At 41.7% G+C, this 26,791-nt stretch overlaps 1 protein-coding gene across 1 annotated transcript; it reads left to right on the top strand.

The window, feature by feature from the left end:
• Window positions 1-21,551: 21,551 nt before the first annotated feature.
• Window positions 21,552-25,565, top strand: LOC121657384 (transient receptor potential cation channel subfamily M member 6-like). Its single transcript, XM_042013050.1, has 5 exons — window positions 21,552-21,694; window positions 22,046-22,259; window positions 23,071-23,195; window positions 23,961-24,132; window positions 25,387-25,565. Exons 1-5 carry the CDS (start codon window positions 21,629-21,631, stop codon window positions 25,563-25,565), a joined length of 756 nt encoding a protein of 251 aa, XP_041868984.1. The 5' UTR covers window positions 21,552-21,628.
• The last annotated feature ends 1,226 nt before the right edge of the window (window positions 25,566-26,791 follow it).

The raw sequence follows: 26,791 nt of genomic DNA, 5'->3' as shown, positions 1-26,791 counted from the left end.
GTGACCCCGCTGTCCCCCAGCACGGGCGGTGCCGTGTCCCTCCACGTCCCTCCGTGCCCCGCCGGGCAGCGGGGGCAGCGGGGGCTGTGACCGACCCTCCCCGTCCTCAGCCGGCCCCGTCTCTGCGGCTCTGGAGGGGGAGCATCGGCGCCGGGCGGCGGCGGTCGGCTCGGACAGAGCGCTCGGCTGTGTCCAGCGGCGCTCCCTGCGCTCGCCGCGCCGCGAGCGGCGTCCGAGCCAACCCGCAAATGGCATCAGGCTCCGTCTGAAAGTCCGGGCGACTTGGGGAGAGCAGATCAGTGTCAGCCGACGGGAAAGAGAAATCCCTGGGCTACTGGGAGCCGTTTTACCAGGGATTTGATGTTCTGGGGCCGGTACTGTTGAGCCCCCTGTATTTTTGCAGGCGGGGACTTGAGTGGTTTTATACAAATACATAGGTCTGCTTGTATTCTAGTAGCCATAACAGGCTTTTAGCAAAAAAGATTGCCCACACTACCGGCAGGACATAGCATGGCAGTTTCGTGGTAGTGCTATTTCAGGTAGCCATGAGGTTAGGTGTAGTGTGTCAGAGAGGTGCCTCCGGCTTTAGTAAATTGTCACTTCTTTTTACTATGATGCTGACTGAATGTGGAGTTTTGTTTTGTTTGTTTGAGTTTTGGATTTTTTTTTTCTGTTGGTTGGTTTCGGGTTGGTTTGGGTTTTTTTTTGTTTTGTTTTCTTTTTGTTTGTTTTGTTTTTTGTTTTTTGGTTTTTTTTAATTTAAAGATGGAACGTTTGTGATTCAGGTGTTTGGGGTTTAAGAATAGAGCTCTGCTACTACACATAACGTTTTGAGACTGGACCATATTTCACACAGATCATGCTGTAGCAATGTATCTGCTGTAGCAAAGTATCTTCTGTATCCATTTCTGATATACCTCCTGATAAAAGAAATGTGTTTACAGTGGAATATTCTGTACATGTCTCTTTATGAACATCATTTTCAAAATACATAATATCAGCTTGTAAACAAAGAAAAAAATGAGCTAGTGTTTTAAATTGTGAACACCCGAAGTTAAACCACAAAATTCTGTTACCAGAACATTGGAGTGGCCAATTTTTAGAGATTCATGTATTTTGGACCTGCCAGGGGAACTGTAGTGTTACCTATAAGAATCAGCAGGTACTGTTATGAACCTAAAATGAGTTTAAGGAAACATCGTCGTAGGTCTCTTTTCTCTCTCTCTTTTTTTTTCTTTTCCTTTTTTTTTTCTTAATTGAAAGCATTCTCTGAAGTTGTGAAATCAATTTACAGATTTTGTTAAGTTTACCTTATGCCATAACAGCCTTACTTAAAGTAGTAGCAGGCTTATATAGTGGTATTAAAAACAATAAGCAGCAAATAGGTTATTGTATTTGAACCTGTTCCCTTAATTGTTTTGTGGGTTGATAAGGAACAAATGAATCTTTCTTGACTGTTACAAGGTCAGGACACAGAGACCACCCAGTAGTGAATGTGCTGAAGTATGTCATTCCTAGAAGTAACCAGAATCAGGAAGAAAACATGAGAATCATCCAGAACTATACCAGAAAAAGACATTTCTCTTTGAGCTTCACCATCAAATTTTTTTATTTTAATATTGTGGGAACAGGGAGTAGGTAATTGTTACTTGTTACTTCTTTTTCCCTCTGCCCCTTTGTGACCCCCTAGTGAAAGGCAAAATGGCAGGTAGTAGCTTTAGAAGAGCAGAAGGTAGGTGAGTTTAAAATGTCTAGAGTTCATAAAGGAAAATGTAGTTTCAATAAACACGTCTGTCCATGCATACACACGATGATGCAGTGCAGACAGTAGTCCACTCTGGGCTGTGGGGAAATGATTTATGCACGTGGGTTTCAGTTTTCAAAACTGTTTTTATCACCTAAGAGCGTAGGTCCCCCCGGGGCCAGTGAAACTTTGCGTGCATGCTGATTGGCTTTGTGGAGAACCTCATGGGCCTGGGAACTGCAGAGTGTCACTTCTCCATCCTCCCCAGGAGTTCTTGTACGCCTCTGCATAACTACTCTGGGAGGTGCCCCGAATAACAGAAAACAGGTGTTAATGGTCATGAAGCCAGAATTGTCCTGGATTAATGGTATTGTCTTTCAAGTGGGATTGCAGTACAGGATAGCATGTCATGGGGAAGCTGCAGCAGTAAGAAGGTAAGGTCAGTCCCTTCATGTTGCTGTCAGCACTATGCTGAACGTGACTGGTGTTACGAATACGATAGCACAGACGATGTGGGGCTGCTGTATCCCATCTACAATGTCCTTCAGTGTGGCTACAATCTGGTCTACAGAAGCTGAATGAAACTGTTCCAAGAGAAAAAGTCTATGTGAACTATTGCATTACTCTTCCTACCTATTTTATTACATAAATAATTCTTTCATCCCTCAATTTGTGGTTCAGATTATCTTAAATTTAGTTTTTACTTAGTAGCACTATGTTAACTGAAAAGGTGTGTCCTCCAGCAAGCTGATCGATAGGTTTTTTTGTGCTCTCCAGGGAGGTGGTACATTCAAGCAGGATAATTCAACTTTTTGAGAATTGCACTAGTGAGTTTGAGACACCTCTGGTGGTACACAGCACAACAAGAAGCTGAGGTTGCCACAGTTTAGCAGGTTTTGATATTCCCTCCGTGTTCCTTTCAGACTGGCTCTATCAAATGCTGTGTAAACCTTGCCTGATTCTTGTAATATATAAATTTCATGTAAAATGCATTCTAGGTAAACCCTTGTGATCCACTCTGTATGACTTGAATTACCAGTTCTTTTGCTTTATGTTCTCATCTCTAATGCTCTCCCTCAGTTTTTGAGGTGGTTGTACTTTCGCCTCCCAGCTGAAAGAGGAGAGGCCCCTTTGAGGGGCTGTTTAAGTCTCAAAAAAGGCAGGATGTATTAAGCACTTGTCTTCATCCTTTCCTTAGGATTGCCATTCTTTTGCATCTCTGCTGTAGTGCAGTTGTTGGTACATGCTGTTCTGAGTTGTACAGTACCCTCTGTCCATCATACAGGAACAGAATGAGGCATCTAAAAACAGTTTCTGAGGTTTCTCCTTGTTCTTTTTACCAGGACAGAAGCTGGGTACTGTCATGATGTACTTTGATAAATGCTAGTCGGAGAAAGGGTTTTTTAAAACCCATTGGTGATGTGATATATGTTGTCTGTTTCCAAATCACAAGCCCTTTGGCTGCTAATAAAATTGGTGCTTCTGGTTTTTCATAATTATTAAGTCTTGGAGATGAGAGTGGAGGGAGTAGAGGTCAACCCTCTCCAGTATTATCAGTAATGGGAGGGTCTGCAGAGAAACGGTGTTGGCATAGATACTTGCCTCCCAGCCTTCAGTGGTTTCAGGTATAGTGGTCTGCAACTTGGTAAGCACCATGGCTGCACTTTGGTGTCAGCCCTGTGACGTGAGAAAATTAATGTTTTCACTATAGAAGTGTTTTCCTAGAGACTGTGTAGTGCTAGAGATTGCACATTGGTGACTGGGACTTGGTCATATCTTTGAAGGGTTGGCCTGTTGTGACTGTAGCGCCAGTTTAGGCTGCATTGTTGAGGTCAGGCTGTGGATAGAAATTTTTTACCAGCCTGGCTGGGGTGGGATGATCCCAGGTTTGACCAGTCCTAGTCCTATCAGTCCTATAAACCAGTGCATTCGATTGTTGGTGCAATTTAACCCCCAAGGAGGCATAGCAGAGCTTCTACTTGTACATCCCAAGTGCTTGTGAAATACATCCATCTCTCTCCTGCTGGCCAGCCAGTGTTTCAGAAAGGCTGGGTGGCAGTGCTGTGCAACCTCAGCCCTCACAGTGAGCTCATCCTGCCCATTCTCCTTGCAGCACCATCCTTGCCCCTGCTCTGGCCCTTGTCTCATCACTTGTGCCAGCACAGCTCAGGAGACCATCCGAACACACATGCAGGCATCTTGGTGAGCAGAGAGCACTGCTGGAAGGCTGGGTGGCATTTGGAGCTGCCCCTTGAGGGAGAGGAGTTGTCATCAGGGTGGAGCAGACAGGAGAGCATGCCTTGGAACATAGCCCAGCCTGCTGGAAGCCCGGAGCCACAGCCCGTCTTTGTGCCAGGAGGGCAGTGCTGATGGCTGCCAAGCCATTCTGTGCATAAAGTGTGACTGCAGCTGCTCCTCGCTGCCTGGCCCCGGGGAAACCCAAGCCTTTGGGAGTCCCTTTGGCCACTGTTGCAACCCGCAGTGAATAAACAAGGGGGATAAGTCTGGTGTGGCGGAATATGTCTTGGACATGAGGCTGAAGGTGCAGAAAGACCTGGTGGAGAGCTCAAGAGCGTGTCCAGGTGGTCTCTGGGACAAAGAGCACAAGGTTGTCCTTGCAGTCCACAGTGGCTGCTCCCAGGCCATGGCTGGCTGTTCCTCCAGCTTGTTTGTGGGCCTGTAATGTATGATGGGTTAATGATGTGACTTACATTTAACAGTGAGCCAGCATGGAAAAGGAAAGCTTTTTTATTTGGAAGGTGGAGGGAGGGCAGACATGAAGAGAGAGGTAAGACATGTCCAGGTGGGAAATGCAGAAGTGGGACTGACCATACCTTCAGCCGCTTTAGAAATCACCCAAGATGTGCTTCCTCTTTCTTTGGAAAATGGAATTTCAGTTCTGTAACCATCTGCCTGTCTTGTAGTGTGTGCAAGGGCCGCTGTATGCAGCTGTCAAGTCCAAGAAGATTTTGTTACTATGTGAGACAAGCAATGGAGCAAAAAGAAGAATTCTGATAGAAATGACAGTGAACATCATACGGCTCCAGAGGTGAGCTGTGTGGATTGCTCACATCATGGAATCATAGAAGCACAGAATAATTCGGGTTGGAAGCAACCTTAAAGATCATCTAGCTCCAACCTACCTGCCACCTTCCTCTAGAGCAGGTTGTTAACGAAGTGTGACTTCCTGGGGCCCTTCATGCTTCCTCCAGCTGAATTTTGCGACCTGCATTTGCTTTTCACATTAGTTACTTTAGATATATCTGACCTTTAGAGAGACACCTCCTTAGTCATTATTAAACCCTGTGCTGGGATAACATAAAACAAGCAAAAGAAAGCTCTGATATTTACTATCAGGTAATTTTTTTCTCTTCCTTCTCTTGGTTTAAGCTAGGAAGACTTTTGTGCTCTGTGATTTTGAATCATTTGACAAAGGAATGCATTTGTCACAGCAATGAGAGGTTGACCTCTGTGACTTCTCAGTGCTAGGTAGGTGAGACCCAATTTCAAAAAGAGCAAGTTGATTAGCTCTTTGCTAAGATCAAGTTCTTAACAAGTAAGAAAAACTGCCTTCCAATGACTGCCTTTCAAAGTGGAAATCTGAATGAGACTTGAAGCATTGTACTGACCCTCTGAATAATACATCTGAAACATCATTTTCTTATGGCTGCCTGGATTTTCCCTTCTTTAAAATTACTTACAAGTAATTACTAACAAGATGATTTCATATGGGATATGTAACTTGCTTTCAATATTTATGATTTTCTGATTATATTGTATTAGTTAATAAAAGAACACCAAATGCCTGACTTTCTTTGGGAGTGACTTCCAAAATATTGCTGTTAAGACAGGAGTGCCCATTAAAAAAACTGTGAAAATTTTTGTCTCCAAAAGAGACACAGTAAAATAAGGCCATGGTTATATTTAAAGATTATAATAATTTGCAAATATAGTTTGGATTAATTTGCCATTTCTTCCTCCTTTACTGGTGCCTGCTCTTATTTGCTGCAAGTTTTGGGCATCTCCTATAATTTATCCTGCAATTTGGACTGTTTTCTGACAATTAAAATTTTTAGAAGTTGTATTTCTGTATCTTTACATATCTATTACTTCATACCAAAACTTGTTCAATAATTCATTATCCTATGCTGATTACTGAATTAGTTTTATGTCCTGGGGTGATGTTATGGAGCCGCTTTATTCCTTACCCGTCCGCTCAATGCCCAGGGACGCTGTTTCTCTAAGATGGACCCAGGGCCGGGGCCACGGGCCGAGTGCGGGGCGGTTTAACGGGGCCCTGCGGCTCCAGGGGCTCAGCAGGGCTGGGGAGGGAGCGCGCCGGGAGCGCTGTGCTGCTCTTTGGGTTTCCTTTGTGTTCCAGCTAGAGGGAAAAAGGTTCTCTTGGGGTTTTTTTCTTGTTCTTTTTTCCCTTTCCTTCCCCTTGTCTCACTGCCTCCCTTCCCTCTTCGCCAGCCCGGGGAGGCTGCAAGGTACCCCTGGCCGGTCCAAGCCCGGGTATCTGTTCCCTGTCCGGGAATTCATTGTATTTTGAGAGGTTTTTTTATCCTGTTTTACCCTGTTTTGTTTGTGTGTTAATAAACTGTTTGGTTTCTTTTTCCCACTTTTAACTTCTTGTGACCCATTTGTCTCATTGGTGGAGGAAAAGGGGAGGCCCTTTCCTCCTGAAGTTTTGTCTCCAAACCCGAGACATTTTATAAGAAATTATATGCACTATTATGTTGTATACAGTGCCAAAGTAACCCAAATGTCAGCTTCTAGCAAGGTGGCTGCCATCAGCCATAAGCACTTTCATTATCTGTATGGGCCACAGGAATGAAGCAGTCAGATCCAAACTTTGTCAACAATCGCCATGCTTCTAGAACAGTGGGTTTTGGAGTGGCCTGCTTTAGGTGGAAGGCTGAATTATGTGTCATGTTGCAGCGACTTTTTGCATTTCCAGTCGGGGAAACTTGTTTTAAAGCAATTCTTAGGTATCTAGTGCCAGTATAAGATTTCAAGCAATGTTTGTGGGATCTGTTTCAAGGACAGAGCTGAAGAATATAAATTGTGATTTGAGATTTCTTGTGTTTACTCTTTTTGCAAAAGCCTGGGCTGCTGCAGCAGTGTTGAGGTGAGGTCTTGTGTGTCCTTCCCCACCTAGCCCGGTGCCATGGGCTCTGCAGAGGTCTGCTCAGCCCCTCCAGCTGCAAACCAGGCATCCCTCCATGAGCACCTGCATTCTGAGCTGGCTGTGCTCTTGGAGCACTGCTCTTTGATGTGTTTTTCTAAAACATCGCATGTTAAAGGACAGCAGAAAGACTTACTTGATTAGTTAATAAACTTAAAAAGTAAAAAGAAATAAACTAATTAAAGGTCTAATATTCCAGACTAAGCTAAGATTTCCATCAGTTCATTCTTCTCTGTGACCCAGGAGTTAAGCTGCAGATTTTTTCACAAGGAGGGTTTTGGTTTTAGTATTTCCTGCATTTTGTTGTCATAACCTCACAGGTATTTGTTGTGTTGTGTGGTCTTCTCTGGATCAGAAGCACCACATGGGAAAGCCCATTAAAGTCAAAGGGTTTTTGTTTTTTTGGCTAAGCTTGGGTTCAAAATAGTGGAAACAGTTTTATGAGTCTTTGATGCAAGACCCTAATCCAGAAAATCACTTAAGCATACCTACTTAGCTTTTAAGCACAGTTGATTAACTGCGAAAGAAAATGCTATAGCATTCTGTGAAGATTGAATTTATGTATTTTTGAGAAGCTAACACACTACATTTGTTCTGAGGAAATAAACCATAAGATCTCTCTTCAGAATGACTGAAGAGTCATAAGAAGTTCTGTTATCCCTCTTTGACTTGGGTCTGCATTTATCCTGCAAGCACAGGTGACTTCTGTTAGTGTTTGTACTGTATTTGTGAACACCTAAGAATATGTTTTCAGTGGATGTTTGAATTGGTTACTAGGAAATAATCACAGAAATTCTGCTGTGACCTGAAATTATATACTGTCTTTAAAAGCTTCTCAGTGCTACTGAATCTGGTGTCTGCCTGCAAAGGCAGTTTGAGATTAGCTGATAGTTGTTTTATGATTGGCCATGGTGGACAGGTGAACAGTGTTCACCGTTCACATTCCATTCAAATGAAATTATTTGCACAATATTTTTGAAATCTTGGTGAAATTTAGTGATGAAAGTTTTCTAGTGAATTCAATTGCTTATAATTGTGTATTTCAACAGATGTGCAGAATCTTCAACACTGGGGCACAGAAGTAGATAAGAAAGATTGGAAAAGCAAAAGCTGCCAGTTAGTAACAGATGTACGGATGCACTGGAGATCAGAGGAACCATGGCATGTCTGTGCTACAGAGCCGGGTGGTTGTCCTATGACAGGGTAACCTGAACACAAGAAAATTCTAGAATAAGACCTGAGAGGCCACTGAAAACCTCTCATGGGTTCATATTTTACTGCATGTGGCCCTGGAGTTTTGCAATGTTGCTCTACCCTGCGTGGATCCAGAGTGGTGTTCTTTGTTTAGCGATCAATTGTATTATTTCATACCATCAGCGTGCATGGAGTGGATGCTGAACCACAAAGTCCCTGCCCTGAAAAGCTTATGTGAGAGACAGCCTGTTAAGTTGGAAATCTCTTTAATGCTGGCAGTAATTTAACCACCTGGTAATGAAGCCATGAAGAGTTTCCAGGTGTAGGGGTTCAAGAGATACCAGTGTGCTTAAACTCCGAGCTCTTGTGAAATAGTCTCGAGTGCTAGCTTACAGGAACTCTGGCTGCATTTCAGGTATTTAATGTTATTGCAAGTGACTTGCAAGTTAATTTTGAAAGGGTTTAAGATATTTTAGGACACCTTGCTTGCAGTGGATTCTTGCAGCAGCTATAATAAGGGGAAGTTTTTTCCCTCCTCTGATGTATTTGAATAAAGGTTGGTCACAGACTGCACCATGCTGACTTCTCACAGACATGCTTTCACCTGAAAATAGTACCTCCCTCCTTCACAGGCACTAAAAGTCAGGTATTTCTGATTATTGACGTCCTCAGTAAGGTCCTTACAGGTACTGTATGTTTGAGTACTGAGGCAATTCTATTAGCCCCAGGATCATCTGTTCCTTTTTTAAAGAGTGTTTATTTTCATCTAATAATTTTGAGAAATAATTACCTTGAGTTGTATAAAAGTTGTATATGATGCATAACTTTTTTTTTGTTTTGCTAAAAGTTTGACAAACCTGTTCAACAATGCAGAAATACTGGCCCTAGTTCTTTTAGAAAACCCCAGTTCTTTGGAAGTGACATTGTGTGCTGATTTCACTAAACATACAGTGTATGCAGAGCTGAGGTATGGTGCTTGACAGAACTTTCCAGCTCTTGAAGTAGCTCTTTGGCTAAGACACTGTGTTTCTCTGTCATCAGTACAAATTTGTTGCAGTTTCAGTAAGCTACTTACAACTTGATTTTTCTGCCTAGTTTCCAGCACAACAGTACTTTGCCTAAATGAACTAACCTGTTATGTAAACTGGCTAGTCATTGTGTGATTTCTAATTATCTGCACCTGTCTGGAGCTACAATGTGTCATTAAAGGCAATTGCTGCTGTTTTGTCCAAAAATGGATCATATTTCAATAATGGATGGAATTATTAAGCCAGAGAGATGTGTGCCTTTTAATTTTCTTTTGCAGAGAATGGAACAATGGCCAGAGCAGCATGGTGTTTCATTGGAAAATATCTGTATCTGTGCCTTTCACCCTAAAGCAGGCATATTTACATCTAAGGATACTGAAAAATTGTTTAGTATTGACAGTGTAACCTTGTTCCCCTGAGTTTGGTACTCGACCAGTGAACAGAGCTTTTGACTGGTCTTGAAGGAGCTGAATGCTTCTTACAGCTCTTGGTTCAGTAAAGCTAATTTCAGAGCAGGAAGAGTGTACATTAACCCCTCAATTAACAGTGGTTTTTTGTCACAATGCATCTGCAGGCTTTGACTTCGGCAAGCCTTTGCAGGGATGGTGGTGGAGGGGGGTGTGGGCTCAGGCAGAAGAAAGCAGAAGCAAAATTGAAGCATTCACTTATTTTTCCTGCATGGGTGGGTAGTGAAATCAGAGAGGGGAGTAGTACAGCAGGGGATCCCAGGTGAAATCAGTGAGGGGAGCAGTAGAGCAGGGGATCCCAGCGCTTGTTGCCCTGTCCCTGGAGACTGGTGAGCCAAGCCTGTACCTGCTCAGCCACTCCAGTGGGATGGTGGCACAGTCACTCTCCCTGCTGACAGCAACACTGCTTTGTGAAGGACCTCTGTGCTAGTTTGGATATTTAGGTTTTGTCTCCTCTCACTGCTCATTAGAAAGGATTTGAAAGAAATGAGTGGTGCGTATATTTTCCTATATTTTACACTGTGATCTCTTTCCTTACTTCTGGAAACCTTAATTTTTGAACATTTTGACCTGACAGTGTCCCTTTAATACCATATTATGCAAGGATCTTAGACATTAAAGATATTGGAAAAGTGATTAAAAGCAGTTTTCTAAAAACTACTCATGTGCCTTAAATTTCAGAGCCAAACTCTTGCCACTCCATTGACTAAATCAGTCTAGAAATCTCCAAAGCCTCTTCTGTGTCATGGAATTATAAGCAGCAATCCTAATCCTCAGACTGGTGAGAAAAGAGACGCCAGAACTCCAAAACAAAGGTCTCAGGACTTCCTTAGAGGAAAATCAGAAGGAAAGCTGCAATATAAACTTGGCTTCAGGTCTTTAGTATATCAGAACAGAAATTTGCCAGTGAGAAGGAACATGTAGTTATATTTTTGTTTCCTTTAGGACTTGGTAGTGAAAAGGATACATGCTGATGATGGCTGAGAGGTATGTACCTCACTGTAGTGACAGGGAACATGTTACAGAAGCCTTTTACAAAACTAGGAATCAAGAGCTAGACTAGAGAAGTTTGCTGTTCAGAAGTCTCCTCTTTTTGTTTTTACTTGCCCAGCCCTCAAGTCATGTATGACTATAAAAGAGCATGAAGTTTTAACCCTCTTTTCTTGATGATACAATCAGCCTAAAAACCTAAATAAAGCCTTAGATTAAGAATTAATGTTAAGGTTCTCTTGTAAATTTTACATACTAAATAAAGGTTTTACCTATATAAAATTAAGAATAATTACCTAATTAAGACCCAGAGATTTCGAAGTTCAGCATCCAACAGTTACTGTTCCTTTCAAGGAATTTGATCCTGATAGACCTGAAGAGAAAGGTTCAAAGATTTCCAGTGAGATTCTTTGACAAAAGTCTGTGTGCCATAGTGACTGTTCAGTTTGCTGAGCTGTAAACAGGTATCACTAAGACAGCACACCAGGAGGCTGGTGGAGAAAGCCCACCTGAGTGCCAGGTCTAGGTCCCCTGCTTTTGCATTTCACTCTAGTCCTAGTTCAGCAAAATATAACCAGAATGCATCTATTCTTGACTCTGTGAAGAATAATAAAAGAAGGACTCAACCGTCTCTTTCAAGTATAATGAAAATCTTGCCTTTTTTGACACAGCTTTAGTAAGATCACAGTTTGCTAGTTTTCTGGCAGAAGGAGAGTGCAATTCTTTAAGCAATTTTGGTTCATCCTTGCCGCTTTCTCTGTTGAACTCTATTCTCTACTGTATATATTGTATTATATGTCTTTGATGAAACATCTAAATAATTCTCATGGTGGCAAAAAATTTAAATATTGATCTTCTTGGGGAATTCTGTAAAGCTTGGAGGTGAAGGGCTAGGACTGTTCACAGCTGTAGTTTCAGCTTGTAGTCTTACACCTAAGATAGGTGTAAGATAGGAATTGTTCTGAGTTATCTGTATACAGCCTTATTGTCATTACAGTGCAATTTTTGATATCATGTTCCAAAGTTCAGGAATGCATTTATATTTGAAATGTCTTTTTAGCCCCACAAATCTTGGATCGAAGAGGTCTTCAGTAAAAGAGAATGTGCACACATTATTCCCAGCTCAAAAGATCCGCACAGGTAAAACAATGAATTTCTCCTTTTTTCTGTTACATCTAAAAATAATCAGGATAATTTTTTATGGGCATTGTGTTTGGTTTGGATGATGTTTTTTAGTATCTCAGTCAGTGATTGCTGGTTTATGGGTGTATGTTTTAAATGAAACTATTTGAACTAGAAATTGGCAGCAATTAACCTTACTATGCTTCTTAGATTTGTTGCTCTCAGTCCAGTAACCAAAACAGGAATGGTATCCAATTAAGAGATTGAATTACATGGAGTTACCGCTGCACCATTTTTTCCCTTCCTCAGAATAATTACTGCTGCTGAGCACAGTCAGAATAGGTAGGTGTAGACTACAGAAGGAGTAAGGAAGAGATCAAATCCTCAGCCTGTGCTTTAGGACCAGAAAGCAAACATAACTTGGCATTAGAGATTATGTATCTAGTGGATGGTGTTGCCTAGATAAATTTGTGGACATCACATTCTGACAATGTAAGCTTGTAATTTTGATCATATGGTTTTGAACACATGGATAGTGTAGCATACACAAGATGGAGAACTCATCTATAAAATGCAGATCTGACATACAGTCTGAGCTGTGAAATCTAAACAAATCGCTGAAGTTATCCAGTACATTTTCCAGGGGTTAGTGCTGGAGAAGACAGCCTGTATTGTTGTTGATGAGAATTCTTTCGCTGTTGAATTGGTACTGTAAGAAAAGCATTACAGCTGTCTTATTTTATACAAACATGTATTAATGATTCACCTTTTATCACAGATGTCCTGCAGGATGCCAGGTGTGCCAGAATTTAATCAGGTAAGAGTGCATAAATATATATGGGCAATTTTTGTAGTGACCTAGTAATAGACAATCTTAGTCAAGGAAGCAATGATAAGAGAAATATCCCTCCTGTTTTATAGTCAGAGCAGCATTTCTAGGGGTGTGCTAGAGAATGCTTAGTGTAAACATAAGTAGAATAAATTGTGTGATTACCTTTTGATTTATTTGCAACAGAAAATTCTGCCCAAATACCTTGTGCAGATGATTTTGTTTTAATCTCCTCCTGAGGAATGACAGGCAGAAATGTGTCCTGAAGTGAGAGACAACTCCAGCTATATCCTGGATTGTATGAAGGAGAGTGAGTCAATAGCAATAGACAACCATGAGAAGTATGGGGAAAAAAAAAAAATAAGGGAGAAGAAAAAGGGTAAAAGAAACACCCCAGTAATAGGTTTTTTGAAGATTTTTCATCTTCTCTCCAGTGAGGATTCTGACTTCCTGCTTTTGGGAAGGCAAACAACAGATATTATATCACTTTGGTGCTTTTAAGTTTCTCCAGGTGAATTGTATTTCGTGACCTTTATTAATTAGTTGTTTTCAATCCAATATTTGTCATTCAGATGGTATTACCAAACATATTTTGGTGCTGTATATTTATGATAATACATTATCAGTTCTTGGAACAAAAAGTTCAACCTCCATTTGTTTTGAGTTAAAGGCATCTGAAGGCTGAGGCAATAACTGATGAGTAGCAAGCTGGTGTCAAGTAGTCCCATAACCCGTGTCAACATGATTATCTGCCTTTTCATTATGCTTCACAATTTATTTGGCATCTAAGATTTACAAGAGTTCTGTTTTACAAAGAATAAATAAATTACTTCTGGAATCAAATCACTGTAAAGGGCTGATAGGCAGAATGGTGTTGGTAAGGCAAATGATTTGTGTTTCTGTTCAGAAAGTGTCAGCTCCCTCTAAGAGAATGATCTCATGCATATTTTGCTTCAGCGTGGAAGAATAGATGTTCAAAGATTTTTGCAGGGCTTCTGAGAGAAGAAATGCAGGGGGCATTTTAATGCTTCCTGCTGACCTGCGGTTACCCAGCTGGGTATCACAACTGAAGTTGCATTGTCCTTCAAAATACAGCAGTGTAATTTCATCTAAATCAAGACTACAGCAGTTCTGTGGTTCTCCCCCTCTCCCCTCTCAGAGTGACCATGTTGTTAATCAGTCTGGGAAGATCATTAGGACAAAATGTAGCCCACAGAAGTGGAAAACCAAACCAAGATTAACTTCCACCAAATAAGCCTCCTAGTCAAGCACAGTTTATCTGCATAAATGTGAATATGGTGCTAGGAGAGGGAGGAAGAGAAACAGGAAATGTGTACTCCAGTGGATGGGTTTGTTTTTTTCTTTCACCTTTCTCTGTCAAGACATCCTGTATCTTTGTGTGTCTTTTATCTTATAGTTGTTTCTTTCAGTTTTTGCTGAGCATTTTCATGCTGTTTAGGTTACTATGAATCCAGTCTGCTGGTCTGTCTATGTTTGCAGAATGTGTGTGGGTGTCGAATGTTCATTTCAGTCAGCCCTTATCTTACAAGTAAATCTTTCCAAATGTTAACAGTACTTGTCTTCTTGAGTATCTCAAGGTGTAAAGACAACTTTGTTCTAGGAGAATTTTTCTGTTCCTAACAAGGACAAATAACTTTCATATGATTGTTGTGACTGGTTATATTGTATTTATTAGATCAGCAATGAAACAGGTTTTGGGCCTCCTGAGTTCTGCAGTTTTCCACAACAGTCCAAAAATCATGTGGATATACTTGATGCCTACTATAATTTGACCTAGTATTTATTGTAAGCAAGTGAAATCTCTGAAAGATTTCTTTTGTAGAGAATTTCCAAGGTTTGCAAACAGTTTGTGAATGGAAACAGATTGTGAATGGGTTATGTAACTAATTTGCTAATTCTAAGTAGAATTACTCTGTTTAGACATTGCTAATCAAATCTGAGTAACTTAGCAGCACCTTTGTCAATTCTCCCCTGGTGAGTCAGAATGGGTCTCTATCTACCCTTCTGTGCAGAACTCTCAGAAACATCCCAGACAGCAGTTAGACCGATCTCACTTTATGAGTATTCAGAAGTGCAGTGTCAAATTCCTGCATCCTTGTAGATCTGAGATGTTCTTGCAACTTGTCTATATATCTCACCTTTTAGGTGTAATTTTTAGACGCAACTTCTAAATCACTGCCTGCTAGAGCACTGGACATTGCAGTCTGACTCTTGCTTTACTTTTACTTCAGTGTCAACCCTTTGGGTTTTCCCTTGTTGCTCAAAGTATGACTTTTCTAGTGGCCTGCTTTTATATTACTGATGATGTCCCCACCTTCTCCAGCAGCTTGGCGAGCCTTTGAGGCAAAGAAGGCAAAGTCATTGCAAAGATGCTTTGTATCAATGCATATCCTATATCCATAAGATCACAGAGTAACTCAGGGACATGTTCCTCAGTATGGTCAGCCAGGGTGGTCAGAAGAGGATGCTTCACCCAGTTGTGTGAAATCCCCAAGGACGGAGAGGACCCACCCTCCCCGGTTCCTGACTCCACCACTGGGTTGTCCTCCTGGAAAAAAGGCTTCTTATTTCCAGTCCTCAGACTGTTTCAACTGTGCTGCTGCCTCTCACCCTACTGCCATGCATCACTGAAGAGCCCATCTACATCTTCTGTATCCCATCTCGTCAGTGCTGGGTGTGTCATTGGAGCACCTGAGGCCACCTCTTGTCCCAGCTGAACCATCCCCTGTCCAAAAGCCTCTTCTCAGAGATCAAGGGCTCCAGCCCCACCTCTGTCACCAGAATAGTCCCTCTGCCCCCAAAGTCTCTCCACTTTGCTGGTGTCTCTTTTGTGCTGGGGACTGAAGCTGGAGGTGGTACCCAGACAGGGGCTGACCAGCACCAAGCAGAAGGGATGGAACCTACTGTCCCCTGTCTCTCAGACCATGTCCTGCTTACACCACCCCAGGCACCTCTTGCCCTCGTTGCTGCCCAGGCACATGGATGACCCTGTTTCAGCCCACGAACAACGAGGAGCATGCCTCAGAAATGCCTCACCCCTAGGCCTGCACATTCCCTCCATCCCTTTTTCCAGGTTGCTGGTGGACAGGCTGAACAGGAGTGGCCCTGTACAGACCCTGAGGAACCCTGAGGAACTGCTTGATACTGGCCCACCACCCAGCCTGGTCCTCACCTGCCAGCCTGTCATCCCTCCCGCACTGTAATGTCACAGCCCAGCTACAGAAGCCTGGATAGAGCAAAGGTGCTCTCCTCTCATCCCCACCATTATGTTGCAGAAGGCAGTGAAGTGGGTCAGGCATGACTGACCCTTGGCAAATCCTTGCTTACCGCTTCCTGTCACTGTCTCCTCTTTCATGTGCCCAGATGTGGGCTCCAGGAGGTCTCACACCTTGATTTTACCTCAGACTTATGGCCAGATGACTGGCCTATTGTTGCTCAGGGTGGCTCTTGCCCATTTTTGAAGGCAGGCCTGACATTTGCCTTTCTCCAATTATTGGGGACACTCCTGATCTTCACAGCCTTGGAAACGGGCTCTAAAAGGGCATCAGCCCCCTCCCTCAGCACCCTGGGGTGCAGCCTGACAGGTCCCAAGGACATGTGTGTGAATCAAGTGCTCTTGTGCTATTTTGACTCAAACATCAGCTCAGCCTGCTAGTGCCACTTCTCCTTGAGCCCTGTCTCCCGGAGTGTGGAAGGCTTCCTTCTCCAGTTTGCTTTTGCAGAGCATTGAATCAACCAAATGTAATTTGCTAGGTTGAAAAAATGGAGTGCAAACCTGATTCCATGGCTTCTGGGTATCAAGAAGTGCCTTACTAAAGCAGCTCATATCCCGCATTGCCTTCAGGATGTTTTGGGGTTTGGTTTTGGTTGGTTGGTTGGTTAGTTGGTTTTTAAAAATCTGTTTCTTTGTCACCAGTTAGTTCTCACTCATCTCCACTGAAAACTCTCTCTTCTGGAATGCACATCTTCACAGTTTTGCAGATGTTTGCATCTAACCTGCCCCTAAATGGACAAGTAGTACAGCTGAGGCCCGAGGCAGTCATTGCGTTCGGGTTCTTGAAGGATGTTTGGTTTCTCAAAGGAGGAAAAGTGAAGAATTTATCTCCATTTCTCAGGCTGTGTTAACTTCTGAAATGTCTAAAGGAGACCTGGACTGTCAGCTGTCACTATAAATTACCCCGAAGTTAATCCTGTAGAGGAGACCGAAGCATGCTGAAGCCTGTAGAAGAGTAATGATTGAATTTGGAATCTGGGTTATTATTCCAGATGCAAACCTTTAATGCTGACTGAGTTTCTGGTATCTTTCTGTCCTGTTCCTGGCTAGGACAGGTTTAATTATTTGAAGAAGCCAGCAGGGGCCTTGGCTAGGACCCAGAGGTTGTTGTCTACCACCTCAGGTCACTGCCAAAGCTGAGGGGAAGGGAGTCTCTTCTGGGGAGGAGGGGTCCGTTCTCAGTCAAGGTAGTGTGGTTTTGTCTATTGTCAGGGGCTTTCTGTGTGAATCATTCATTTTTTGTGCCCTTTGTCATCAGTTTGTCCCTGTTACTGTTCATTTCCTTATCTTGTTGCTGTTTCCAATAAACTGTTGTTATCTCAACCCATGATCTTTACCTTTTGTGCCTCCAGTTCTCCTTTCCAGCCCCAACAGGGGAAGGACAGGAGGAGGAGTGAGAGAATGGAGCATGGTTTGACATGTTCCAGTGGGAACAATAAACTGGGGAGTACCATTCCTAAACCATGACAGCCTTATTTGGTACCTAATGTGTGGCAGGAAGAGCTGAGGTAATGAGATGTGGCCAGCACTGGTTGGAAACAAATTTGATCTAAGTGTTTGTTGCAATAGGTATGGAGCCACTGGTCACAATGTTACCAGGTCTGTTCATGTGGGTGTGGTACCTAACCCTGACTATATTGCCATGCGTGCTCCTCTCTATGTTCCTTCTCTAACTAGGGGGAAGACTGCTTCGTTGCTGTAGTGTGTGATATCAGCTTACGGCATCATAACATCAAGGGCAATGAAGGTCATTTGTGACATGTGTTCAGCATTACCCTCCTAACCTTATCTTGGGTGCAACCTTTGGGAGTCCATTAATAATCGTACCGAGTCCATGGGGAGAACAAAGGAGGATGATTTTCTCCAGCTTTCACCCCCTTTTCCTCCTTCAGGCCTGTCACAATGGCTTTTGAGAATTTTGAATTTCTTTTGGATGTTGAGGAAACCATGTTCTTGTTGCTAATTCTGTCAGGTCCCCCAAAGTGGTCCACACTGTGATTAGAGTCAAGACAGAGATTTCTGGGGAGGTTTATTCAAGAGTTCTGTCCCAATGGGGGACAGTCATGAGTGACATGTGATGTGGAAGGACATGGGCCAGTATTTTGAAGACTTCTCCAGTGATTTGGAAAGTCACCCCTGAACAACTACAGGACCCTGTTAAAATGATAAAATATATCATGGAAAAATGCTGTGGCAGTTCCAGAGAGGTGTGACATTATGTGGCATGCTGGGCTTTGAATACTGCTCAATCAGACACTGCTCAAGACTAGAAAGTGCCCTCAGGGGGAGGACAAGGAAAGCAAAGCAAGAGGCACTGTGGCCACTCAAACTGCAGCTGAGCCAGAGGATGAACCAGTGCCAGTAGCGGTTGCCCCTACAGAAGAAATCCAAGTAAGGTTGAAGAGGAAGTAGGGCCCTCATAACAGGAGGAAGAGGCAGGGCCAGAGGTAATCCCCTGATCCCTATCCCTGGCTGAGCTGTGAGGTATGTGAAAAGATTTCAGCTGCCAGTCAGGTGACCTGGCTCCTCTGATGCACGGATATTGTGGCCCATGATGTGAAACTAGATGGTAGTGAAACCAAGCAGCTGGGATCCCTGTGGGCATTGCCAGGAGGTTTGGGAAGAGGACAGAAACTCTCAGCCACTGAGTTGACTCCTGTCAAGTGTGAGGGAAAGGTGCTCTCTCAAGGATGATCTAATAGTGCACCCAGGGAGGTGGGACACCATGGAGAAAGGTATCCAGTACCTGAGAGAATTAGCTGTGCTGGAGGTAATCTATAGAGATTCAAATAACGAGCAGTCCCCTGTAGATCCAGATGAGGTCCAGTGTACACAATCCATGTGGCAGAAGTTTGTATGGAGCTCATCATCATCGTACACCAACTCATTGGCATTGACGTCCATGAAAGGAGGAGAACAAACAGTGCTTCAGGTAACTGCCAGATTCCAGCAATATGAAGATGATTTTTTTGTTTCCCTCCCAACTTGCTCCTTGGCTGCAGAAAGACTGCCCAAGACTGCACAGAGATTCAAAAGGCTCGAACAAGGTAGAGAGGAAATGTCCCATGCCCCACCAGTATGGACCAGAGTCTCCGCTACTCGGAGCAAGTGGCCCCCTTCTAGAGAGAGAGGGTACACACCATGAAGTAACCTGTGGTTTTTATTGTGTGACCATGGAGAGGACATGTGGAAGTGGGATGGAAAATCCTTCTGAAGACTGCTTTTGCCATAAAACAAAGTAAGGTCAGGGGACCTGTCCAGGAAATTCAGTTTTTAGGATTAAATTGGCAGGATGGGAGTTGTCAGATTCCAATGGATGTGGTCAACACATTGACAGCTGTGATCTCAACCAACCAGCAAGAAAGAAACACAGGCTGTCCTGTGCACTGTGGGTTTTTGACGGATCTGTATTCAGGATTACAGTCAGATTGAAAGTCCTCTCTATCAAGTGATCTGGAAGAAGAATGATGTTAAGTGGAGTCCCAAACAACAAGGTTTTGAACAAATCAAACAGGAGATTGTTCATGCAGTTGCCCTTGTTTAGTCACGACAGGACAAAATGTGAAAAATGTGCTCTACATTGCAGATGGGGACAATGGTTCTTCCTGGAGTCTCTGGTGAAATGTACCTGGGGAAGCTCAAGGATGACCCCTGGGGTTCAGGGATATTCATTGTTGAGGAATGGTACTCCCCAATTCAGTCCCCCCACCAAGATGCTCCAAAACCACATGCCTCTCTCCCACTCCATCTTCCGCTCCCCCTTTCCACTGCAGTGGGGTGAAGCTGAGAACTGGAGACACAAAAAGCAGAAGATCATGGTTTGAGATAAGAACAATTTACTGGAAACAGCAATGTGATGGAAAAAAGCAAACAGTAACAGCAACAGTATTAATAAAAGAAGTGTACAAAAAAAAAAAGAAGAGTGATTTACATGCAAAAATGCTCACTGCAGATCTCGTGACCCAAGCAGGGTCAGCCTCAATGCTCTGTCCCTCTTGAGACTGGCACCACCTGAACCTGTCTCTGGCTTGAAACCAGCTCCCTCCACTAAATTTATTCAACCAGAAATAATCCCTTCTCCCCACGAGAGAGAGACCCTTACCCCCTACCTCCAGCAATGATGTGAGGTGGTAAAGAATAACATCTTGGCCCTAGTCATGTCCCATCCCAGCTAGTGCAAAAAATTAACCCTGGCTTGGACAAAACCAGGACAGGGATACAAATGATCTGAGGCCTGCTACACCCCAACTGATAAAGAGATCCTGTCATCTTTTGGAGATGCTGAGCTTGAGCTGCTTCAGAAGTGATTGGCACCAATGCACAGCTCCTCCTGATACCCTGACTGACAGTGCTGGGGCTGGATGCTCAAAGGGAAAGTCCCTGCCACACATCATACCACTGGTACTTTATAGAGTAAGTGGAGTGTGCTGATGATACAGGTAGCTCGAACAGGAAACCCCAACTGGCCAGGAATCAGGAGCTGGCCCAAAGACAAAAATTTCATATTTTTGTCAGAAAAGGATAAAGAGCAGGTGACACGTTCTGAGGAGGTCCCACCATATAATCAGCTATCAGAAAATGAAAAGCAATACATTCTCTTCGCTGATGCTTCCTGCTGTACTGTCTTCCAGGGAGAATCACAGAATCAGAGAATATACCCAGTTGGAAACGATCCACAGTGAGCGTTGAGTCTAACTCCTGGCCCTGACAGGACTATTCTAGAGAGTCACACCATCTGCTGAAAGGGTCCCTTCTGGGTTGGCATAGACTTACCGGGGAAGTGGTTTGGTGTCATCTATTGCTGGCGGGTTTCTGAGTGAAATGTTAATTTATTGTGCCCTCTGTTATTAGTATTGTTGCTGTTACTATTTGTTCTCTTATATCATTGCTGTTTCAAGTAAATTTTTCTTACCGTATTCTGTCATCTTTACCTTTGTGCCTCCAATTCTTCTCTCCCGTGCACAGCAGGGAGAAGGGAAGGGAAAGGGATAAACGAGTGAGTGGTGTGTGGTTTGAAAAGTCTCAGTGGGTGCACTAAACTGGGGAATGTCATACCCAAACCATGACAATCCCCTCAGCATTGCACTTCAACCCATGTATTTGGTATATGCACTTTGCTGGCTTCCAAGTGTTAGTATAAAGATCACGCTGAAATTCTCCTCCTGGTTGTTGAGGATAACTCCTAGATCTTTCTTTAGTACTTAGAATAACCTGTGGTAATACTCATGGCAAACCTCAGTGTCCTACAACATTCCTCTGAATTGGAACATATAAGACCAGTAAGGCCAAGCTGCATTGCTCAGGTCAGAATTTCTGTAAGGGACTCTCAAACGGTTACAGATTCACACAGAATCACATCATGGTTTGGATTGGAAGGGACCTTTGAAGACTATCTAGTCCAACATCCCCCCAACTGTTATTGGTGTTCTTCAGGTAGAGAACAAATTCTATACCCAACTAAACATAATTATGATTTAATTCAATGTCATTTTGCTATTGTTGCAATTTTTTCAACATGGTTAATTTTTACTGCATTCCCATGAGACAACTGCAGTATTTTTATTTGCAGGAAGTTACTTGGGCTATTCATGTGTAGATCCTAAAGTTGTATGCAAGTGAGTTTGATATAAAATAATTTCTGCATTTTTAATATGAGGTGTTGCTGTGGACGGCTGATTGGAGAACACCCAGGAGTAGAATTCAGCTGGCCTGTTTATCAGGCTGGTTCACAGAGTGATGGTGGAGAATGGTCTGTGCAAAAACACACTAGGATGAATCCAACAGATGCATTTGGTACAATCAATTTTCAAGATGGAGACCACACTTACCACGCCAAGGTAATAGGTGCTGTGTTTATATGCCTGACTTATTTTTGTAATTTCAGTATAAGAAAGGCAAAAAGTGGGTTTGGGTGAATATCAGATTGATTGTCTTAAGAGGGCAGGGGAATCTAAAAGTAAACCAGATTAAAATGTGTGTATATTTTTATGTCGAACCTCACAGTGATTATAGATACTCTCTGTATTGCTCACATGCATTTTTGCGCTATCATGTTAGGGTACTATAATAGCTCTAATCCTTCACAAGATCTGCAGGACATTAATGCTTAGAACTTTGTAATGTGTTGCAGTTTCTTCTCCCTGAAGCATTTAAAATATGTTTATTTTACCCATTTTTATTCTTTCCAGTATATTAGACTTTCTTATGACAGCAATTTGGATCAGCTGTTGCATCTGATGGTTAAAGAATGGCAGATTGAATTGCCAAAGCTAGTGATCTCTGTTCATGGAGGCATTCAGAATTTCAAGCTTCCCTCAAAGGTCAAGCAGGTTTTCAGCAAAGGGCTGGTGAAGGCAGCTGAGTCTACAGGAGCATGGATAATTACAGAAGGCATCAACAGCGGTAGTGTAATTACTTTTCTTTGTTTCACTTCTCCTTTTGGTGTTTTTATCTCTGCATAACAGCATGTATATTTAGGTCAAATAGAGTGAAATTGTTCGAAAATTGGTGATATGTTAATACAAAATGAAGTTGGTTTTATTTAAGGAGCAGTTCTTAATTCAAAGAGTGAGATCGTGTTCATTTACTGTTGACAGGCGTTCTGAATATTTTAATTAAAGAGCAGAGTATTCTACACATAATAAGAAACACTGCATATAGCCAGAACTTATTCGCAGTAAATTTATCTGCTTCATTAAATTATTTAGGTTCTGTGGACTGTGATTAGTCTTTTTGAAACAATTTTCAAAGCTAAATTTAACTTGTGTTTTATAATTGAGAAAGTTTTGCATGAGGATAATCCATTAATTAGCCTATTAGTATCTGAAAATCCCTTTAGGTTACTCTTATAAACTCAGAGGGGTCAGTAAACTGTGGAACTGAAAGTTTTACTTCTTTAGCTGCTATTCAGTCAGGTGATTTTGCAGGAGAACTGTCCTGTGCATTTATGTTACTAATGAAGTTCTATAGATATGAAAAGCACCATTAGCACCATGTAAGGGTATTATTAATTAGAAATATGTGCTGAGTTTGAAGCAGCGGTACATTACATCTGAGCTCTGAAGTGTACATTAAATTTATCAGTTGGGTGGGATGTTTTGCTTTTGATTAAAATGTAACCATAATATAAATTAAGTGATGAGAAACCTCTCTTGGTGTCCTGTAGCAGGTCTCTGAACATAGAAGAAAATTTTTCATTTGATTATCTGTTTAGGAGTGTCCAGGCACGTGGGGGATGCACTGAAAGGCCGTGCCTCACCACACCTGAGAAAGATCTGTGCTATTGGGATTCCTCCATGGGGTATCATTGAGAATCAGAGGGATCTCATTGGAAAAGATGTGAGTTGGATGCCCTTTAATAATAAAAGCCTTCATGTTCATGGGATGGTAGAGTTTTGTTGCATACTTGATTTTCTTCTAGATTAAACTCACTGGTTTGATATTTTTTTCTGTATAATAGAGGCTTAGATTTTTCTCAGCAGTAGAATTTTGTGGCATGTTGAGGACTGTATTTTGCTTTCTGTGTATAAATGAATAGTTTTAAAATACTTCTCTTCTTACAGGAAATTGCCATTTCTTTCTTAAATTTTGTAATTATTTAAGCAACTCTCTTGTGGTTGTAAATTGTGTTTTTCTATATTAAGATTCAGAATGAACAGCCAGCTATTAATATGTGTAGTATTTTATTCACAGTCCATTTTATATTCATAGACTACAACTTTATGTGAGGGCATAATATACTCAAGTGTCTAAAAGCACTTAAGTAGTAAGGTGAAATCATTCCTGATAAATGTTAGCTCATGTATTTTCAATGGGAATACAACCCAGGGAAACTATGCCATGGTGTTTCAACTTTTGCAAAGAACATCAGACAGTGATTCTAAGGATTGCAAGCCTAATCAGAAATGTTTTCTGAGATATTAATTGTGGGTTTGTTTCTGTTAAGAATCAAATGCTAAGAATCAAACATTTGAGTAGCACAAAAAGCATGATGGAGGATTTCAAACAACCACACTATGACGAAGAAATACATGCAAATGAGGGAACATAAATGGTGGTGTTTTGTTGGTTTCTTTGCGGACCTTTTTATTTTGGTTTTCTCAGGTAGTTTGCCTGTACCAGACTCTTGGTAACCCACTCAGCAAGCTGAGTACGCTCAACAGCATGCATTCTCATTTTCTAATGGCAGATGATGGGACAGTGGGCAAGTATGGGAATGAAATGGTGCTCAGGAGGAATTTGGAGAAGTACATATCATTTCAAAAAATACATACAAGTAAGTATTGCTGTGGTCAGCTTTATGACAGAAAAACCTATCCTAGAAGTTTGGGAGGTACTCGACATTTTGTGTTACAGGTTGTAGATCTTGATTTGCCATAGTTTTCACTGAGGTCAAATGTTATTAATTGCATGTGTCTTGAGCTCTGAAAATCAGGAAAATGAAAAGGACGGCATTTTCACAAAGCGTTATGCATTTGGATGAACACATATATTGGTTTTTCAGTTGTAGAGACATCTAAACGACTCAGATTATTTAATAAGTATTGAGCATTTGCTCACCTCACAGTTTTATGTGGTCTCTATTTAACCGCTAGATACTTTCCCATCATTTAACGAGGTGGGAAGATTGCTACATTCAGTGGAATTCAAATTCTTTTTACCCTGTTAATTACTTTTGTCCTCATCACTCTTCCCTATTGAAAGCCTGTGACCTCAAGTACAGCAACAAAGAGTGTTTGCAAAAGTAAAACCTTTAGCCAGTGTTTGACAGATTGCATAACTTTCACCATTTATTTATGGAGTACATGAGTTATGGTAAAGAAATAATTAAATAAATGTTCATTACATAGTAATTATTTTCTTTTATGCACTAGACTGTACAAATTATTTGTGAACGTTCACTCTTACCCAGTCATTCAAATCTTGAGGTACGTTAGAAAGGCATTAGCATTATGATGTTGATGTTGCTTCCTTTATCTGCTCACATTATAGAACTGACAAACTTAGAAACCAACCCAATTATTAACATGTTCATGTATAGAGCTTCTTACTCACAATCTTGTATTTCTTACCATGAGATTTTGCGAGTCAGGCTTTCATTTTCATTTCCATTGCGTTGCACTTGAAATTAATTTCTGTTTTTTAAAAAACCTGCCCTGCTGCTGTAACACTTGAAAGAGTCTCTGAAGAAATACCTGATTACTTTTCTGTGTGTGTAGGTAAATACATGTATATTGAACATGTTTCAAATGTCCTTGAATGTGACAACTATTTTAGAGGGAAGAGGGATATTTAGAAGGATGTTTTTTCTTCCCAATGCTTACAGGTTTTTCAGTAGTTTTTCATGGTCTTTTTGATCTGGTTGCAGAAGTTCTGTGAAAGTCTTAAAAGGTGTAAGTCAGATTAGAGATGGTGAAGGCAGTATTTCCTCTCCATTGAACCATGTATAAGTATTTATTTCCCAGATGTTTTGATTTTTTTGTGTGTGACAGAGATCTGTTTGTAACTGGTTAGGTGTGTTTTGAAACAGGAATGAGCCAAGGTGTACCCATAGTTGGGTTGGTGGTGGAAGGAGGCCCCAGTGTGATCCTAATGGTGTGGGAGTACGTGAGGGCCAGCCCTGCTGTCCCAGTGGTGGTCTACGAGGGCACAGGCAGAGCTGCAGATATCCTGGCATTTACCCACAAGCACACGGGTGATACGGGGTGAGTAGCGGCATAATGCTCCTCCTCCTTGGTCTGTCCTGTTGGCAGGCACCTGCCTGTCTCAAAACTGCCGAGACAATTTCCAGTGCTTCTAGCAATGATGCCACTGTGGTCTTTTGCCAGCTTTGACTTCTGTGATGGGAGAATGGAGTTTCTTTCTTCCCTGCCTCAAACTAGTGCTGAAATAATTATTGTACCAAATTTACTATCACTTTTTCGAAGAGGGAAAAGTGCTTGTGGTATTCTGAATTATGAAATTTCTCACCTTTGGTGAGAGACGCTCTCGGATGGCCCCCAGAATATTTGCTATTTTTTCAACTCAGACATGTCTCCAGCTATTGATATTCTGTATGTGGGCTTGGATTTGGATTGTACAAAACTTTTTGAGACTAGAGCTGGGGTTCATTCCTGTAGGAGCCTCAGGTTGCAGTAGGAGGAAGACTAAATTTCTTCATCTTTGGCTTTGGTGGCTTTGACTCAGTGGTAGCCCAGATTTGTTATCCTTGTCGAGCTGTAACTCTATGTCACCACCAGTTCAGTCTCAGCTGCAGGTTCTATTGAACCTACCTCGGTGAAATTTTTGCAGCCAAACTGGAAATTAAAATATATATTTGTATAGCAAATTAATATTATATGTGCAAGTTCTTCAAAGACAAAGAGCTTTTTAGATAAAAAATTGAATTTTAAAGAGGTGCCCTGGGTTCACTCCCAATTATGAAAAGGAATGATTTAATAGATTTTATATCCTAATTGTTTACTTATTGTCTTTTCTGATTATACTTTTGGATAGGTGGTATTTGCCCCTAGTGTGTTGTTTGAGAACTTTGTCTTCACTTGTTTTTCTCTCCATATTTATGATATTAAAAAAAAAAAATCCTTTCATTTCAAAAGAAAAGGAAAATATGAATGAAAAGGTTAACAGAAGGATAAATAAGAGAAAAAAAAGGGAGCGGTAGGAGGCCTAATGAACAAATAGTGAGGAATTTCATTTTATGCCTTTTTTTCTTTCTTTACTGAAAGAAAGAAAAATCACTTCCAGTGATTTTTAGCTCATGTTCATAGAAAATCCTTTGAAAATTGTTAACTTATGTATTGTATTTTCAGTAGTAAATATGTCTGTCAGAACTAATGCATATGTGATTAATAATTTATGTTATGGGATAACTTTGCTTTGTGTTGAAATAAGGATTAAGTCAACAGAGAAGTAGAAAAAAAAGAAATTTCTCCTAT

This window comes from Corvus kubaryi, unplaced genomic scaffold (assembly GCF_017639235.1).
Source record: "Corvus kubaryi isolate FWS band 111438036 unplaced genomic scaffold, C.kubaryi_AGA036_p1.0 split1-37296, whole genome shotgun sequence".
In the NCBI taxonomy this organism is placed as follows: domain Eukaryota; kingdom Metazoa; phylum Chordata; class Aves; order Passeriformes; family Corvidae; genus Corvus; species Corvus kubaryi.
Note: the sequence above shows the minus strand (reverse complement) of the source record. Positions and strands in the feature narration are given on the sequence as shown.